The 19,402-nt window shown below is 41.2% G+C and overlaps 1 protein-coding gene across 2 annotated transcripts in view; it reads left to right on the plus strand.

Moving 5' to 3' along the window:
* SUSD5 (sushi domain containing 5) overlaps positions 1 to 19,402 on the plus strand; it is a 51,808-nt gene that overhangs the window by 27,404 nt on the left and 5,002 nt on the right. For both annotated transcript variants that reach the window (XM_084858020.1, XM_084858019.1), the window contains exons 3-4: positions 7,804 to 7,922; positions 11,434 to 11,622. In XM_084858020.1, coding sequence (XP_084714146.1) covers positions 7,804 to 7,922; positions 11,434 to 11,622 — 308 coding nt within the window. The remainder of the gene's footprint in view (positions 1 to 7,803; positions 7,923 to 11,433; positions 11,623 to 19,402) is intronic.

The raw sequence follows: 19,402 nt of genomic DNA on the forward strand, positions 1-19,402 counted from the left end.
CTTTTAGGAAGGCCCTTTGTCTCAACCACAGCCTCTCATAAATAACATAGGGAAAATAATGCTGGGAAACCCGCAGAGATCATCATACAGCAGCCTTCCCCAACCTGGTGCCCTCCAGATGTGTTGGGCTGCAACTCCCATCATTGCTGCATGGGATTGATGGCAGTTGTAGTCCAACATATCTGAAGAGAACCAGGTGGGGGAAAGCTGTAAGGATAAGTTACATAATATATGTGAAACACTTGGAGCACTTAGAAAAAGCACGATGGACAAATGATATATTAAACCAAATAGACTCTAATAGTACTTTTAAGAAAAAGTGGAGTTAAGATTTGAATTGTATATAGCAGAATCAGAATGGTCATGGGTTTTTTTCTAATGTCCCCACAAGACTGATTGATGTTGGCTTCAAGTAAGACTTCTATCAATCGTTTATCAGGAGTACTTAACAGCTCATAGCCTCAATCCAGGATTTATAAAATTTCTTGGAGATGTAGTTCATCTAAAGCAGATTGACAGCAAGACCATAAAGTATGCATAGAATACTGGAAAGAAATCCTGGTTAAGATTTATGAAATTACTGGATACTGACTTTCTCTTAACCAAAAAAAAGAGAAAAGAAGTATTGGTAGGAAACTTACAAGATGGTGTTGAATTGGATCATTTTGATTCAGTGCTGAATTTTTTAGTAGCACATAAAATCTCTATCACAAGTCATGGGAGGGGGGAATTATATGCACCTTCAATTCCATAATAGATTAAAAAGATGGGATGTTGTATTATTAACCAAATGTACATATTTTTCTAGAAGTCTTAGGAATCAGACAAGTTTATTCCAAAATGGTCTTTATTGTGTTTTGGAAAAAGTTTCAGGATAAATTACAACCTTATATATTTTTTCTCAGCGTTATAATTTATATATGTATTTTCCTATTTAAGTATTGATGAGAACAAAGAATAAGTTCTTATTATTATACAAAATATTATTATACAAAATATTATATTATTTTGCAATATTATTATACAAAATCGGTACTACTTTTCTTTGATTCTAGAGATATGTCTGAGTCTTCAATATGGCAGATCAGTCTCATTTGCTCCCATCAGCTGGGTGCTTTATGAATTCAGCTAGTAGATGTTAAAAATGGAAGGGAAAGTAGGTGTTCAAAGTGTAATCATACTTCAAAAGGAGATGCACTGATTCTAAAGGAGAAAATCATTCCAACAGTACCCTGAGAATTTTCACTTGGTTGACAGGTCTCCTCCAACTGTAAAGCAAAACACTTTTCACTACCACACATTTCAGCCCAATATGCAAAGTGATATCTTCCCACATTCCTACAGAGTTCTTGCAAATGCATTTATTTTTTTTCTATATATTTAAAGTGTCACCTATCTGGCAAAATCCAATGCCCTTCAAAATATGCATACACCAGCCTCAATAAGCAGGGCGATGCACTGACAAGAAAGGATAAAGCTGCTCAGTATGTCTTCAGATAACACCCCTAATAAAGGAACTCAATCTACTGCATTAAGATGTGCTTAGATATTTAACATGCTTAAGAATTGGGAACCTGATTTAGGAAACATTGATAAAGGTAAAACTGACAGTTCAAAGGCAAAGTCTGGGGTCAACATGGGAGGGCAAAAAGCATTAAAATTGGTGGCCTCTGCTTGCAGTTGGAGAGATAGAAGGCCTAAGGCAGGTTGTGCATATGTTACAATTCTGCTGGAATACAGAAACCCCACAAAATATGTCCTAGGAACATAATTCAGCTTCTTGAGAAGCTCAGCTTTCAGTTTTTCTAGCCCTCATACTCATGGAGGTAGGCTTGAAACTGTGAGGCTGTTCACACAGTACGCTAACCCACACTCAGTGGTTGAGTGTAGGTTGTTTCAAACGGTGGGTTGTTTGTTGAACTGTGGGTTAGTGTGTTGTCTGAATACAGCATGTTTTCCACAGGGCGGGTTATCGTGTTGTCTGAACACAGCCAGGGTGGCTTGTTAACTATGCAGTGTGGCTTGTTAGCCACCCTGAACAACCCCCAAACAAACCACAAATTCTTAAGCTGGCTTGTTCAAGAAAATAAACCACACTACATGGTTAACAAGCCACCCTGGCTGCGTTCAGACAACATGATAACCCATGGTTCAAAACAAATCACACTCAACCACTGAGTATGGGTTAGCATGTTGTGTGAACAGACCCTGGGTAAACAATGGCAACTGAAATGCAAGCCAGAGGGGTTACTGAAGAAGCTTTCCATTGGCTAGGTCTGGGGTTTTTTAGTGCCCTGCAAAGCTCCTTGTCCCCTCCTTATGACTAGAATGAAATATGTAAAATAAATCATGCAATTGGGCTTATTTTGCATAATTTCTACAGGTCTCAGAACTGACTTTTTTGAGTGGAGAAATTAGATTATCTTGATGCAGAATGTCATTTTTTTAGTGTAGAGAAAATAGCATTAGCCTGAGAATTTCTCAGTCAGACATGTGTTAATATACTGAGTCATTATTCCCAGTGGGAATCCAGGGAAATGTTTTGGAGAGCCCCACTGATGTTTTGCTTTAGACAATTTTGAACAATAGTAAAGAAGAAAAGTGGAAAGTCACATGTTACATCAAAGCCACTTTTCACATTCATGGGAGTCATCTAGTCATACCTTGGGAGTTGATAGGACAACTCATGTAAGTTTGCTGGTCATTTACATTACACTGTCAACCTCCAGGGCACATCCAGCTGTATTTGAGCTATTTATCCTGCTAAAAAAAAAACTCTGAGATAATCCATTATTTAAATGTAAATCCGTTTTAATGGCTGTGTGTAAATGTGTGGTTCAACTATAACCACAGCCTGGTAAGAAGAAGCCATTGAGAAGAGCAGGAAAATCACAATTGCTCTCCCCACCCCACTCTTCCTCCAGGGTGTCTTCACATGGAGCTTTTATCCTGCTGTTGAGATAGCTCTCTCATGGAAGTTTGCCGGCTCTTTACATGACACCATGATCCACCAGGGTGTCTCCTGCACTAAATGCCCTTTGTTCCGTTTTTAAATAGATTGCAGATAATGATCTAACAAATTATCCCATTACATTCTGCTTGAGTTCCCTCCATGAAAGAGGAAAAGCGTCAAAAGGAGGAGCGAGATCAATGAAAGATATGGAAGACTCGGAGAAGGGGGAGAAGGAGGGGGAAAAAGGGAGTTGTTGTGATCTTGCATTCAAAACAGAAGCAGAGAGCCCCGTTTTAAATGCAAGATTTTAGGCTGGTGTAGAGATGCCCCTAGTCTGTGTAAAAAGCTAGTCTTTATCTCACTTAGAATGTGGAAACAGAAGCCCCTAGTAAATTGCGAAATAAACAGCCTTATGTGATGAACCCCAATGTCAGTGACAACACTAATATTGTGAAATCAAAATTGTTGGTGGAGATATGGGGTTGAATCCAGACTGAAGTTATACTTAGAGTAGGCAGATTGAAGTCCATGGGATTTAAATTAGTCATTACTAATATAAGTCCCTGTGGAAGGCTGGGATTTATCTCCCTATAACACCCCCACCACCCCCATGCCGTCGGATAGTGGCAAAAAACCTATGCAAATATATAATCCATATAGTGTAATACCTTTATTAGTCCAATTCAAAGATCACAAAAATGTGCAAACTTTCTAGATCTCCAGATTTCTTCATCAGGAAAGAGGTTACAAAGAGCAAGTTGGTGGGAGGAGGAGGGGAGAGCAGGAGAGAGAAGACAGGCTGACTGGATGTTATGGTCCAAATATTTGCATAGTCAGAGTCTTAAGATGATACTTAGGAGGAAGGTTTGCAGGCATTCAAATTGGGCTCTGCCAGGTGATGTGATGGCTTCAGGTTTTAATGCCCCTAGAACCACTGGGAAGAAGAAAGCAGCAGACAATTGTAGATCCCCCATATTTGAAAATATAAATTCCAGTTGCTAATTCAAAACCGTTAGCTCAAAACTGTTCACAGCTGAAGGATGTGTTGACTAACACTGCTGTAGAGAAGTGACTTTTTAAAGCTTGATTAATGATTTCTTCAATGGTTAACCTGGCTGGCATGGCAATGTGGACGTTGGAATTTATATCACCTCAAAAGAAAGAAAGACAGACAGACAGGCCTGTTAGGTGTGACATGAAGCTATTTCAACAGCAATATTAAGCAAACAGTACTGAAATGTCAAGGGAGCTGATCAAAACTGAACCAAATATCCCACCCCACCTCCAATGTATTCTAAAATGCACTCCTTTATGCTTAAAATGGTACCTAATGTTGAAAAAGGCTTCTGTTTATTAAGAGTGTGTGTGTGTGTGTTTCATATAGAGCTTTTTCTGGATTACAGCCAAGTATGAAATTTTTTATAATACTATATCTCATTGGAACATTCCTCAGGGCTGGTTAATACACAGTCAAAAATGACTTATTTCTCCATGACATCTCATCTCTGTGTATCGGATCTAGGCTGCAAACCTAGGCACACTTACTTGTGAGTATACTCAATTGAATATAATGGAACTTACTTCTGAGAAAACATGTACAGGCTTGGACTATTTGTCGGTATTGGACTGTGGCCACTGTGTACACCAGTCATTTCTTTAAAATCTGATCTTGATACAGCATCTCTGTGGATTGATCACCAACAAGCCTTGAATAACACAGATTAGATGTGGGAGGATGGCCATGGGAACAGAGGAAGCTGCCTTATACAGGTCAGAGTCTTGGTCCATCTAGCCCAGTATTGTCTACTCAGAGTAGCAGCAGCTTTCCAGAGTTTTAGGCCTTCATCACACTGAGCTTTTATCCTGCGATTGAGATTGCTCCTTCATGGAAGTTTGCAGGCTCTTTACATGATGCCATGATCATTCAAGGTGTCTCCTGCACTTTGTTCCATTTTTAAATAGACTGCAGATAATGAGCTATCAAATTACCCTGTTGTGTTCTGCTTCAGTTTCCTCTGTGAAAAGAATAAAAGCATCAAGAAGAGAAGCAAGATCAATGAAAGATAATGGAAGACTCAGATATGGGGAAGAGGGTGGGGGAAAAGGAGGGGGAAGAGGGTGGGGGAAAAGGAAGCACGTGAAAAAGGGAGTCATTGGAAATTTTTACACCAGGCTAAAATCCTGCATTTAAAATGGGGCTTTCTGCTTCCATTTTAAATGCAAGATCACCACTGACTCCCTTTACATGAGCCTCCTTCCCTGCCCCCTTCTCCCCGTATCTGAGTCTTCCATTATCTTTCATTGATCTCGCTCCTCTTCTTGCTGCTTTAACACTTTGCATGGAGGAAACTGAAGTGGAACACAGCGGGGTAATTTGATAGCTCATTATCTATGATCTATTTTAAAAATGGAACAAAGGGCATTTAGTGTAGGAGACGCCTGGGATGATTGCTGCGTCATGTAAACAGCCCGCAAACTTCCGTGAAGGAGCAATCTCAATCACAGGATAAAAGCTCCATGTGATGAAACCCGTTGTGATCCTGCATTTAAAACAGAAGCAGAAAGCCCCATTTTAAATGCAGGATTTTAGGCTGGTGTAGAGATGCCCTTAGTCAAAGGTCTTTCCCATCACTGGCTTCCTAATACTTTTTCAACTGGAGATACAGTGACTGAAACAGGGACTCTTAATTTTATTATTACTTATTACATTTCTATACCTCCCAATGGCCAAAGCTCTCTGAGTGATTCACAAAACAAGACTTAAAGCTATAAAATAAAATAACACAATTAATCAAAATATAAAAACCATTACAGATTTGAGACAAAAGAATAAAACCAGAATAAAAACCAAAGTAAAAGCCAGCAACAGTGCAAAAATCTTAAAACACTCTAACATGAGGACTAAAAAGCCAGGAACCATCTATATGCAAAAGCATATGATCTACCACTAAGCTACAGTTCCTCCCCTTAGTGATGCTTCATTGTCTCTCTCCTTAATTATGCCATCTTAATTAGGCTTGTCAAATTGCACTAAAGCCCACTGCACCTGACTGGAAAGAGACCAATTACACTTTCCCTGAGCCACACTTGATGTTTCCAGTTCATTTCTTCTTGAGTCCAACTAACACCCACAGCATGCTTCCATTTCTAATTAGTAGCCTGGATATTTGAGAATGAAGTTTTCATGAAAACAAAACCCCTTTACAGGTGTCAAACGGGTAGAAGAAATGTAAGGTTTGTCAAAGGGCTATTCTCAAGGGTGATCAGGACCAGCCTGACAGAACAGCATCAGAGGAGTGGCTGGTCCCAGAAACAGCCTTGGTTTTCAATTTCAATGGTATCTGATTTTTTTTTTCCTGAGGATAATTGACAAGCAATGAAAGAAAAGGAAATATGGGTTTCCTTATAAAGGGAAAGGCAAGTCCACCTATGGCAGGAGTGGGGAATCTCAGGCCTGGGGACCAAATCCTGCACTCCTGGGCTCCCAGTCTGGAAGGGTAAGGACATATGAACTATCACCCATGTGAGATAAATAATTTTGGATTTGTGTATCAGTAAATTTCACAAGACTTATTAATTATATTTGCTTCTGCTTTGTAATATATGAACCAGGTTAAGGTAAATGGACTGTCTTTTGCCTGGGGATTCAAGCTTTAAATTGTATACTCTGTACATTAATCAATTTATAGCATAATCCCATGCATGTATACTCAGAATTAAGTCCCACAGAATTCAATGGCACTTATTTCCAGGTAAGTGTGTATAGGATTGCAGCCTTATTGATTAATCATTGGGAGCCAATTTTAGTCAGCAGTAGTGGAGCTGTTATTTAAAGACACACATGTGAATATTTTAAGACCATTTTGCTTCTGGTGTGCTCATTTTTTATTCAAATTTATATACCACTTTCCACAGATGTATCAAAGGGTTAAACATAAAATACAATGGCATCAAAACAACAATAAATGTAACAATAAAAACAACACAGTACAAATTAAACAGCAATAAAACTGCACAGTCTATGGTATGCTACCAACCATAACTGGTTGGGTCAGACTTCAGGGAAAACCTGTGTGAAGAGATGAGTTTTAAGAAGACGTCTAAATGTCAGAACTGGAGGGGTGCTGACTAATGTCAGTTGGTAAAGTGGTCCAGAAGGTGGGTGCTGCAACACTAAATGTTCTTCTGTAAGTGCTCCTGAGGCTAGCCTCTGGAGCATATGGCATCCTTGGAAGTGCTCCCTCTGATGATCGCAGAGGTTGGGCAGGGATATAAGCATGAGGCATTCCTCAAGGTAATGTTACAGAAGCAGGATTGTTTGGAAGAAAAATTGCACTCCTGGGAAATGCCAGTCTGTTTCCAAACAAGGTCACATTCCCTGAACGCTTTGTTTTGAAGCAAAATCACCCCCTTTTTGCCACCATGATGCTACTGAAGTTCAATGTCAAATTGCCACTTTTTTTGTCACTGCAGCAAATTTGATGGTGGCAGAAGTGGGAGGTGGCAGTGGGGTCTGCAAAAAAAGCTAGGGTGCCACATGCTTTGGAGGAAAATCCTCCACTTTGCCCCCAAGTTGAGCCTACTTACAACATGACTGACTGATAATGTTCTGATATTGAAGTCTGATATCAGAGTCTTTGAAGCTGTGCTGGTCCTACAGAACAAGAACAAAACACAAATGAGACAGGCACTGTTCTGTATTAAATGTTCCTCATGGCTCTGTTGCATTGGTATAAAAGGTTGATATCAGCCATCAGTCAAGATAAGATCACCTATTTTCCCCCCTTGCACATTTAGCCCATTTTTTGCACAACTTCTGATCATCTTTTTGTCGTCTTCCTCTGTTCTAGGACAACTGTGTGTAATAGGACAGGCAGCAGGCCACAGAGTGTCAAAGTGATCGATGTTCAGATTGAAATGGCTCCCTCTTCAAGTGGCAGATACGATGCTCTTTGTGTGAAGGCTGAAGGTCAGCATGGATGTGCTATGGGAATAATCGCTATGGCAAGCCAGATCAACATCCATTAACATTAATGAAGAAACCATTTACTGCATGGGTGGAACGACATGGAGCCCTTATGTCATGTCTGTGCTGAATTCAGGCTCTTGCTAAAATCTTTACAGTGTTCATTTTAGAAGAGAGTAAAACCTCTAGAATCATAAAATTAGAAGTCAGCAAAAAGCCAGCTAGTCAAGTCCCACAACCCCCTGTGTGATCTAGACCACACCACACAGAGAACAGATTTCTGCAGCAAAGAACTTATGCAGAGCAAATGACCAGATTCTATATTTGTAGCTATACTTTTTTTTAAATGCTCCAGAACACCTAGAATATAACATCAAGCACAGCTAGAATCTGTGCTGTATTAGTTATACAAACCTTTTCCTTTTGCATAATTGATTCAGCTTTTGGGCAAAGAAAACTGCAGGAGATTGAAACGCCACTCACAGACCCTCGCAAACCTTACTCTGATGCTAGGGTGGCCACTTGCACATTGCCAAAAGAGAGGAAATGCATCACCCAGAAAGAGGATGCAAACTTGCATAAAATCTGCATATGATAAGTTCTATGTACAGATGCAAAGTTAGAAATAATTCCTACGATTTAAATAGAAATGAAGTACTATTTATTTATGTATTTATTTGATTTATTAGCCGCCCATCTGGCCAGCTACCCGGCCACTCTAAACAGCGTACAATACTTATAACAAATTTACATAATCAACTGAACGAACAAACAAACATAACAAAACAAACCGCTCTAAAAACCCCTAACCCATTCCAAATGCCCGCCTGAACAGCCAGGTTTTTAAAGCCCAGCGGAAGCTCATCAAAGAGACCTTGTGCTGTATTTTTTTTTCTTTGTTGCTGAAGAAAGGGCCAAGCTACATAATTTATCATTTTTTGATGAGGAATTTGTGCCAGCAGTTTGCCTGACAAAATTCAATTCCCATTCATGGGTTAAACCACCACCTCGCACTGGGTCCTTCAGGTTTTCTGTAATGGTAACAAACTATCTTTAACTTTTGTAATAGAGACTTGCTAGTCTTACAACTTACTGAGTTACTCCAATGGTGAGTTACATCTCACCATAATGGGGCAGACTGTGACCAGGTAACCTGTATGCTTGCTGCTCAGTCTGCTGGTGCTAACTGCTGATGGGCAACTTCAAGGCCCTCCCCTGCACTCTCTTCCTATGGTTCTTTATCTTGAAACCAGACTTGGACTGAACAGCCCTGCGAATAGAGGACTGTCCTCTGTAAAGAAGGACACATGGCAACGCTAGTGCCCCTTAACTTACCTGCACATTTTTCTTAAAAAGAAACTTTGGAAAGGCTCCTCTGTTGATAGCCTGAGCTTTCCCAGTTCCTCCTCCATTGGAGTAACTCACTAAGTTGTAAGACAAGCAAGTCTCTATTACACAAGTTAAAGATAGTTTGTTACCATTGCAGAAAACCTGAAGGACCCAGCATGCGGTGGTGGTTTAACCCATGAATGGGAATCAAATTTTGTCAGGCAAACCTCTGGCACAAATTCCTTATCAAAAAATGATAAATTATGTAGCTTGGCCCTTTCTTCAGCAACAAAGAAAAAAAAATAAGGCACAAGGTCTCTAAATGCAAATATAAACCACATGGCTGTATATTAATGTAGCAAACACAACTGAGTTTGTTCTGAATATGGACTGTTTTTAAGGCTTTCCCATGAGTCCAGTTTTCATTTCTTCAGCATTTCCGTTTTCTTTTCTCCCCCTCCCAATCTTAAGCCTTGAACTTAGCTGACAGTGAATTTCCAATTACCTTATGGCAGCATTTAAGCTAATGAACAAAGCTATTCCCAACAGCCTTAGACTGGTGATTGATTCTGGCATTCTGATGTCAGTAACGTACAAAATGTACTTTAATCTGTTGGGTTAAGATTGTGTTCCTTGCAGAGTTCATTTTCCCACCCACCATCCCACCCAAAATCTGTGGAAGCCCATTCTTCCCATAGCTCATCTCATCTCCTGTAAAAGAAGATGAAAACTAAGTGTAGACAAGTGGTACTTGCAACAAAATATTGCATTTTGGAATATTGCTGTTCAGGGTTCTATTCATTTCCTCAGTGTTCTAATTCTCCATTCCTCCCACAAAAGTCAGTCAATGTCCTGTGGCCACTGAACACACCCAGTCCCCATTGGGCTGTTTCTGGGAGCTCTCTCTCAGGGTTTTTTCCCCTAACCTTTTTGTATTTCTGCAAACCTTGGAGTTCCCTCAGACCTGCTCAGGTCTCCCTCTTGTGTGTATGTGGTGCCACTTTGGTGACATAAGCAAAGACACTCACATAATACCTCCTTCATGCATGGGTGGTGCTGTTTTGGCTACAAGGGCAATGGCACTTAGCTTGAATGTCAGAAATATAGGGAATGGTGTATCCCAATTCTTAATGATAGGACAACCTAATACAAACCTCTGACCTTCACAGAGACAATAAGACAAATGTTTCAGGGTAGTCTATATTAAAGTCATTTTAATATAGACATATGTTGTACATATATGTCTGCTATTTCATGGTACCACACAGTTTTAGACAATGCCACAGCAGTTATATTGTATCTCTTAAAAGTGGTCCATACATCACTTCATCTCTCTCTCTCTCTCTCTCTCTCTCTCTCTCTCTCTCTCGCATATTTAACTGCTCATGGGAGTGATCTACTCATGTGAGCCATGTAATATATGATTTGCCATCTTTTGTGAGTTCCCTTGTCCTCTGACACTAACACTGTGCATTCGAGTAGACTACTCATAGGAGTAATGAAGTGTGCAAGAGAGCTAGCTGAGCTAGCATATAAACTGGCTCGCCTTTTTCCAGGACTGCCTAACTTCTCTTGCAAGAGTGGGCAAGGATCAAGTTCACATACTAGCCCCAGTCCATAGTTCCCCATGTGCAACAGTGGGCTGTGTGAACCTGTTGAACAGAAGCCCAGTGTTGTTATCTTGGACAGTACTTGTCATGTGTTAGAAACGTGGGAAGGTGACCCCTGCCTACTCCCCAGACATGTGCTTGGTAGTCTCAAATCTGGCTACAGCCCCTCCCCAAATCTGAACTGCCTGTTGGTTCCAGAGAACTATTGTGTGTGTGTTTTTAGAACTGAAAAATAAAATTAAAAAACCATTCCTCAGTTATTTCTGGACCTCTGTATGGATTCCAAATCAAGAAAAAAATATGGAGAACTTGCTGAAAGACATACTCTCAGAGATTCCCAGAGAACCATCTCTCACACCAACCTGGTGCCCTCCAGATGTGTCAGACTACAATTCCCACCAGCCCCAGCCAGCATTGCCATTGGTTGTGTTGGCTGGGGAAGATTAAGAATGCATAGTGCATCTGAAGGGCACTAGTTTGGGGAAGGCTGCCCTACAGCACATCAGAAACAACTATTACCTAAACAGATCCTCCTGATATGAATTTGTTTGCTTCCTGCTTGTTTTTCTGCTCAGGTAAACCATGTGGGGATCCTCCGTCCTTCCCTCATACAGTTCTCCATGGCCACACTGGGTTTGAAATGGGAGATGAGCTGCATTATATCTGTGCCCAGGGATATGTCATGAGTAACAAAGACACGGCTTTCACTCTGCTCTGTCACACCTGTGGAGAATGGTTTGGTCAAGTCCAGGCTTGTGTCAAAGGTGAGCCTACTGACTAGGGGCATTATATCTTAATTTTCTGGATTGTCCTTCATTGTCCTAGTGTATTTCTTTTAAGATTTCCTGTACAGACACACTTTCTCCTTTTGCTATTGTGGGTGGCTTTTTTGATTGGGTTATTATGATTTTTTAAGCACACCCTCACAGCACTGAATATGCACACACATAGGCTATATGTCCTGTCATGGTGTTGTTGCACAAACCAGGGAGTAAAACTGAACTTGAATCCAAAAATGAAGCAAACTTTCCTCCTCCCTCCCCACCGACAGAATCTGAACTACTTTTGGAAAGCCTCAGATAAAAGCAACTTGAAAAAAAATCAGGAAAAGGTTCTGGGTATTGCCTGAGAATAAGGATGCTTCTAGATGAGGTTTTTAATAGCAATTGCCCTGTCTCATTCATGGAATTTTACAGGGGGTCCAGACATCATTGTCATCCACTTGTAATCCTCCTATGTTTTCCCACCACTTCTTCCATTTTTTTCTTACCAAAGAAAATCTGTTAAAGAGGAAAAGATGCAACAGCTGCACAATGTCTTCTGACTGTTCGTGCTAAGACTCACCAACCCCTGTCTGGAAGCACGCTGACACTTGAACTAAAATAACAAATATAAATAGTCTATACACAGGGTCAAACTATTCATCTGTCTTGTTCAGTGCCATCTGTTCTAACTGGCAGCAGCTTGCTAGGGCAGGGGCAGGGAACCTGTGCCTCTGTAGGTGTTGCTGGACTACAACAGAAGCGAGTTGGAATCCAACCACATCTGGAGTCAAATATCCAAAATCTGGAGTCCCCACCCCCTCTCTAGGGTCTCACGTGGAAGTCTTTCCCAGGCCTGCTATCTGCAAGCCTTTTATCTAGAGAAGCCAGGGAGTCTACCCAGCACTCTTGTGTGTGTGAGGCATGTGCCAATGAGTTATGACCCCTCACTATATGCTCACTGGCACATGAATAGAAAGCAACAGCTGACTCTCAGGGTAGCATCTTCAGGAGTCTGGAGGGGCAGCCATGGGAGGGAGAGGGCAGGGAAGTCCACTTCCGCCAGCACAGTTGATCCAGGGCAAATTTTGATCCAACCCCATGACTCTAGTGTGAACAAGATATCCTTTGTCCAAAATAAAAGTGCTCTGGGTACTTCTGTCTCCAACACTGCTGCATAACGAAGCCTCTAGCTGCTTGGGCAATGTGTTCTTTCCAGAATGCAGTCCCTCAAGCCAAATGCCTCATGCCACAAATTGTGAAGCATGAATACAGGTTCTTGGATCTGTTTCCTTGAAAAACAACAATAAGAGGAGACCCTGAACATTTCTATATTAGGTAGAAGAAGAACATTGCTCTGAGAAGGAGGGGGGGAAAACAGACTTAGAGTTCAGAGAAAATGTTATAAAATTGACCCAGGATATAATGTACACAGGGTATAGGAGGTAATGTGAGGGCAAGATGTGAATTAAATAAGGACATGACTGTCTCTTGGATCTGCTGTGGTCACCCTGGCATATGTATTTGTTGAACTTACTGTATGAACATAACTCATCTGTCATTTCCTGTCAGGAAAGCAAAAAAAAAGAAAAAAGATTTAAATTCTTATTCTTTCCTTCTTTTGATCATATCCTCTAAATGCAATGGAATTGACCAGTGACTAATGGTACAATCCTATCCATATAGTCAGCAGCCTCTGAACTCGCAGGCTGCCGACTATCCAATGCAGGAGGAGAGTGGCAGCTTTGTGCTCCAGCCACCCTGCATTTCTGCTAGACGGACAGTTTCTCCCATTTTCTCTTGCACCTCAGAGCGGGAGGGAAGGAGGCTGGGATGGCCATAGGAAACAGCGTAAGGCAGCCATCCCAGTCTCTTACCCAACCTGCCCCTGGGAACGCTCCCTTTAACCTGTCTCTGCACTCCGTTTTCCAAGTGTGGAGAGGGAGTCAGCACGGTTCTCTCTGCCCCGTCTATGAGGGGGAGGGGGAGGGGGCAGGGAGCACATTTTCCTGTCTCTGAGCTCAGAGCCAGGAAACTGAACTATTCCTTGCCCCCCACCCCACCCCCCGACGCTATCTGGTGGGCATAGGATTGCTGTCCCAGTTTTCTATTGGAAATAGATAACTACATATCCCAAGTGAGTGTGGATCAAATGGAATTGCTATTGAGATTAGATATGATGTTCATTTTTGGAAATAGGCAGTGCTCAGGTAATTGCAGCTGGATGCTTAATCTGAGAGAGAGAGAAAGAGAGAGAGAGAGAGAGAGTTTGATTTGTGACAGTCTTGTCTGGCTACTGGAATTAACTTGTTTTTCCTATTAAAAATAAGTATTTTGCATGTGCTTTTCAGCTCAATTAAAGCATCATGTGGATAACAGTCTATGGTTTCCAAATTTTAAAAATAAACTCAGTGCATATAGCTCACATGGGGAGACATGATAGAGGTGTGCAAAATTATGCATGGCGTGGAGAATGTGGATAAGGAGACATTTTTCTCCCTCTCTCATACTACTAGAACCCAGGGTCATCCCATGAAGCTGATTGGTGGAAGATTCAGGTCAGATAAAAGGAAGTACTTCTTCACACAGCGCATAGTCAAACTATGGAATTCACTACCACAAGATTTAGTGATGGCCACCAATTTGAATGGCTTTAAAAGGGGGTTAGACAAATTCCTGGAGGAGAAGGCTGTCAATGGCTACTAGTCCTGATGGCTCTATGCTACCTCCAGTATCAGAGGCAGCATGTCTATGTACACCAGTTGCTGGGGAACATGGATGGGAGGGTGCTGTTGCACTCATGTCCTGCTTGTGGGTTTCCCATTGACAGCTGGTTGGCCACTGTGTGAACAGAATGCTGGACTAGATTGACCCTTGGTCTGATCCAACTTGGCTCTTCTTATGTTCTTAATATAATAAGAGGTTAAGGGCTTCTTCACATGCAACTTTTATCCTGCTATTGAGATTGGTTACTCATGGAAATTTGCAGGTGCTTTAGATGACGTCAACCTCCAGGGCATCTCCTGCACTAAATGACCTTTATTCCGTTTTTTAAAAGTTCAGAGATAATGAGCTATAAAATTACAGCGCTTGAGTTCCTCTTGAGTTCTGCTTGGGTTTCCTCATGAAAACAGGAAAATTCACAATAAGAGGAGCCTGACCACAGCGCCATCTAGTGCCTGTATAATGAAACATATGGAAGACTCAGCTAAGGGGGAAAAGGAGGGGGGGAAGTGGGGCGGGAAGGAAGCACCTGTAAAGGGCATCCATTGTGATCCTGCATTTAAAATGGTAGCAGAAAGCCAAATTTTAAATGCAGAATTTTAGGCTGGTGTGGAGATGCTCTAAATCAAACAGTGAGACTTGTTTGATTTCAGACACAGAATAAGCAGTCAGTTAAAGTAATTTAATAAAACTGGGTCACGGCTTTGTTATCAGTGTCTGATAATGACCTCGAAACCTATGATTGACAACATAATCCTATGTTTGTCTACTCAGAAGTATGTCTCATGGAGTGCAATGAGACTTACTGCATTGTAAATGTGTACACTATTGCAACCTCAATAATTTTTAAGACAGGAATCCCATTTATCTGATTACTATATAGAAGGAATTGAAGTAATCATTAGTTAGAATGATTTTTATGTTTCTTTTTATATGTTTGAAATTTTGGGACTCTGATCAAAAAGTGGAATACAAATCTACCAAACAAATATGTTGGGTTGGATCCAGGATCAGCCTTCCACTGAAGGAACAGCATCATTTTCAGAAGGTGCCACTGCCTGATTTTCAGGGATCCCCCTCCGCCCAGCTTACCCCATTCAGCAGGGTACCTTGACCCTCTCAGTAGCATTTACAGGGGACTGCAGGGGCTGCTGCGGGGAGGAGCAGCCCAGCTCACCAGCCCAGTTGCATATGCCTAAATCTGGATCCAACCCATTGTTGTGAACGGCCCAGAGAGCTTCGGCTATTGGGTGGTATAGAAATGTAATAGATAGATAGATAGATAGATAGATAGATAGTGTTTTCTGAATAAATATTTAAATAGTATTTTTATTCTTGCACTGAGTAATTCAGGCAGAACAAGAAATCCTTACAGACTGCATTTGACAAAATACAATGGAAGATAGGATGAAAAACTACTTGAACCTAGCAAGAAGGGTGTGCACAGAGATAGGCCCATGTAAGATAACTCACCATCGTTTGTGGATACAAGCAATTTGTACCCACTGCTGTGACCTGTCCCATGTCTCCCAGTATGAAGTAAATTATTTATCCCATGTGGAGTAAAGACAGGATGAAGCCCTGGCAGCTATTTGAATAACATCCTAGAGTGAAATATTGTTGACATAAGTCTCACACTTGACTGTTAAGAAAAAAGTCACCTCAACGGGTTTTTGAGAGGGACACTGGTCACTCAGAGCTGTCTCTGGACTATGATATCCTCCTTAGTCTCCCTAGCAGGTGACACCTGTTAAGATGGGCTGAGCTAGCCACTCCTTACTTAGAGGGTGGCCTAATAGCCCTTTCAATTAGATTGATGTAATTCTGGAAGCAATTTTTTAGTTCTGTTTCCTGTCTTTTGCTCTGGAACTTTGTGGCTTCAAAAATAGTAGGCCGTATCCTTAAATCAGTGTAGTTTTTGGCCACAGTAGAACCAAATCAACATATGTTAGCTATGAACTGACCTTATAAAGCCACATCCTGATACCAAAATTTATTTCTAAGAAAAGTAAAAATAACTTCACCAAAATGGTACAGTGAATAGACTTTCAGACATAATAATAATTTTCATAAGTGTTCCTTTGCATTTCCCTCCCTTCCTTTTACTGTGCACAATGCTGTTCAATAACTAAAGTCCAGGATTGAGAGAGTATTTTAGAATTTCCTTGTCAACATCTCAGTGTTTTTTCTAGAAGTATCAGATGTCTAAAACGTTATTTCTGGCAGAACTTTCCGTCTTCTTCAGGGGGAAAAAAATAGGGTAGCCATGACCCAGCTAAGACAAGTAAAACAGAACAAGCCTCACAAAGTTTAGAAAAGAATGAAAATGTGCACTAGTTGGAACTGTTGACTTTCATTTCAGTCCTACGTGTCTACTCAGAAGTAAGTCCCACTGAGTTAAATCAGGCTTACTCTCCAGATAAGTGTGTATAGGAGTGCAGCCTTTGTTTTGAAGACAGAAGCTTGGAGAGCTTTTTTACAGCACAATCCTATAAATGTCTGCTCAGGAGTAAGTCCCATTAAGTTCAACAGACTATGCCCCATTGAACTCAATGGAGCTTACATCTGAGTAGACACGTATAGAATTGTGTTGTTAACGTTTCAGGTTTACATGCAAAAAGAAAAGAAAAACAAGGAAGGAAGGAAGGAAGGAAGACAGACAGACAGACAGACAGGCCCACAATAATAATTATATTTTGGGTTACTCCGGTGTTATGACACAACTGCAAAGCTGAATTTCATTTTGTGTGAAATCAGCTGCCATAGATGTGATATTCAGCAAATTGACTATAATGTGAAAACAAATAATGGAAATGTTTTTAATATATGTAATTCTGATGAAAATGTTGTGGCATTTGGAAGAAAACACTGTGGAATTTTGTTTTTTGTTTTTCAAGTGTCTGGAGAAGAAGAGTTCTGTAGTGAAATATTGGAGCAATGGTGATGTGGGATGAAAATGAAGGAGGACAGCCCAAGATATTATTATGGAAAGAGGGAAACAATTATGTACCAATGACTGTGTCTAAAGTTCTGAGCCTGAAGCAGTTATTGGGTGCCAACCAGCCCAGCTGCTAGTGCCCTTGCTGGGCCTCTTTCAGACCCTGGCACTTTCTCCTATGATGGACAAATTTTGTGAAAATTTCAGTGATCTCAGAACTGTAGAGTCTCTAACCCAGATCATGGCAGGGGAGGTGTAATCCAAACCAGATGCTTCCTGTTTCACACAGCTCAGTCTCTTTGGGTGCAATCCTATGTATGTTTAGACAGAAAAAAAGTCCTACAACTACCAGCATTCAGGGAATGATGGGAGTTATAGGACTTTTTTCTGTCTAAACACGCATAAAATTGTATCCTTAGATACTACACTAGTTTGTATCTGTTATACAGTGCATTATACTTTAGAGGAGAAAAAGATGTGTCATAGAACCTACAGTCATATTGCTTAAAAAAAAAAGGACAGCATTTTTTCTCTTAATGGACAGGTCGTCAATGTGATTGTAGACATTTCAGTGGCGTATGGTTTTTTTGAATGAAATGTGTGGCATCCCCATATCAGGTACAAGAGTTTTACCCATTAAGACTTCCTGAAGAACTTATCTACCACATCAATATGAAAGGCGGCTGAGAACTTTTAAGTCATCTATAGCCCAATCCTATTTAGTTCAATAGTACTTGCTCGCTAGTATACCCTCATATAGGATAGGGTATAACTGCAGTCCAGATAGCTGCTTTTCCTAGTCTATAAGGCCACACCTCCTCAAGCCGTTCAGCAATGAGGACTAGCAGCCTGCTCATGCACAGAGGCATTATGGTCTCTGCTGTGACTTCACCTGTTTCAAGGCTGGTACTTTAAACAGGTCTTGGTCCTATGTGCTGGTGAGCCCTGGCTGAAAGTAAACTCTCTTTGTTGCATATGCTCAATGGGACTTTTTCTGTTTTTTTATTGTACATGATCAGGATTTTGGAATTTAGTGGGAAACAACTGGTTCCTTAAGCCCTGGCTCATATTGCACTCCAAATTCTCTGCCATCACTCTTCGCTAGTTCAATTCAGGTTCAGGTTTCTTAATAAAAGTGAGGCAAACCAATAATAGATTTTCAGGACTCCATATAGTTTAGACCTCACATCTGAGAATAAAAAATGATGATCAAGTCCAAACTCCTGCCATGAGGTACATATCTAACAGAATTCAACAGTTCTTGGGTTTAATGGGATATTTTACAGGAAACAGAAAGACACTGGGTTGGATCCAGAGTTGTGCAGAGCTGAACGTGAACTGGAACATCCTGCTGTAGGAAGGGGATGGAGCAGTGATTTTGGATAGTGAAGATTCCCCCCTTCTGAGTCTGGAGACAGTACTCTGACCTCGGAAGGGGGAGTTGGAGATCCACACCCTCCCACAGCTGGTGGGGAAAGAACTGCACTGGCTGCTGTCCAAGATCAGAAAAGCAACCTCCAAGGAGGAGGAGGAAAAGGGGACCTTTTGTTGGGCAAGGAGGAGAGGAGACCGGAGAGGCCAGATTACGAGCTATCCTGAGGCCTCTCCAGCCTCTTTCCCTCCCTGTCTGAAGCGCTGTCACAGGCAGAGGACAAGGAGGCAAAGATCACCTTTGCTGCTCCTCCCACCTTGCATTGGATGATTGGAAGCCTCCGTTCAGGGGCTTCTAATCACTGAGGGCGCAATCAATAGGATTGCGTCCCAAGTGCACCGCCCTCAATATTTCACTCATATTTACTAGTAGGTGCAAAAATGTTCAATGTAAACCAAAGCACAAACAGGTTGGTACAAACTCTACCCACATGTTTTCCTTGTAGGAGAAGACAGGAACTGGAAAAGGAAAAGCCCTACCCTCCCAGATTCCTAGCAGAGGAAGAATTTTTGCCATCTCCCCCTCCTGTCATTCCTCTGGGAAAGGCAGGGTTTGAAAAGGAGTGAGGCAGGATGGTGCCAAAGTCAAGCATAGTCTTGCATTATGGCTTTTGTTCATTCACTTCAACCGTGACTATATATGGGCCTGAGCTCAAGCACGTAAATTAATGCTGGAAAAATGTAAGCAAA

The sequence above is a fragment of the Heloderma suspectum genome, chromosome 5 (genome assembly GCF_057233095.1).
Source record: "Heloderma suspectum isolate Gila_16-S chromosome 5, 16-S_ref, whole genome shotgun sequence".
NCBI lineage: Eukaryota > Metazoa > Chordata > Lepidosauria > Squamata > Helodermatidae > Heloderma > Heloderma suspectum.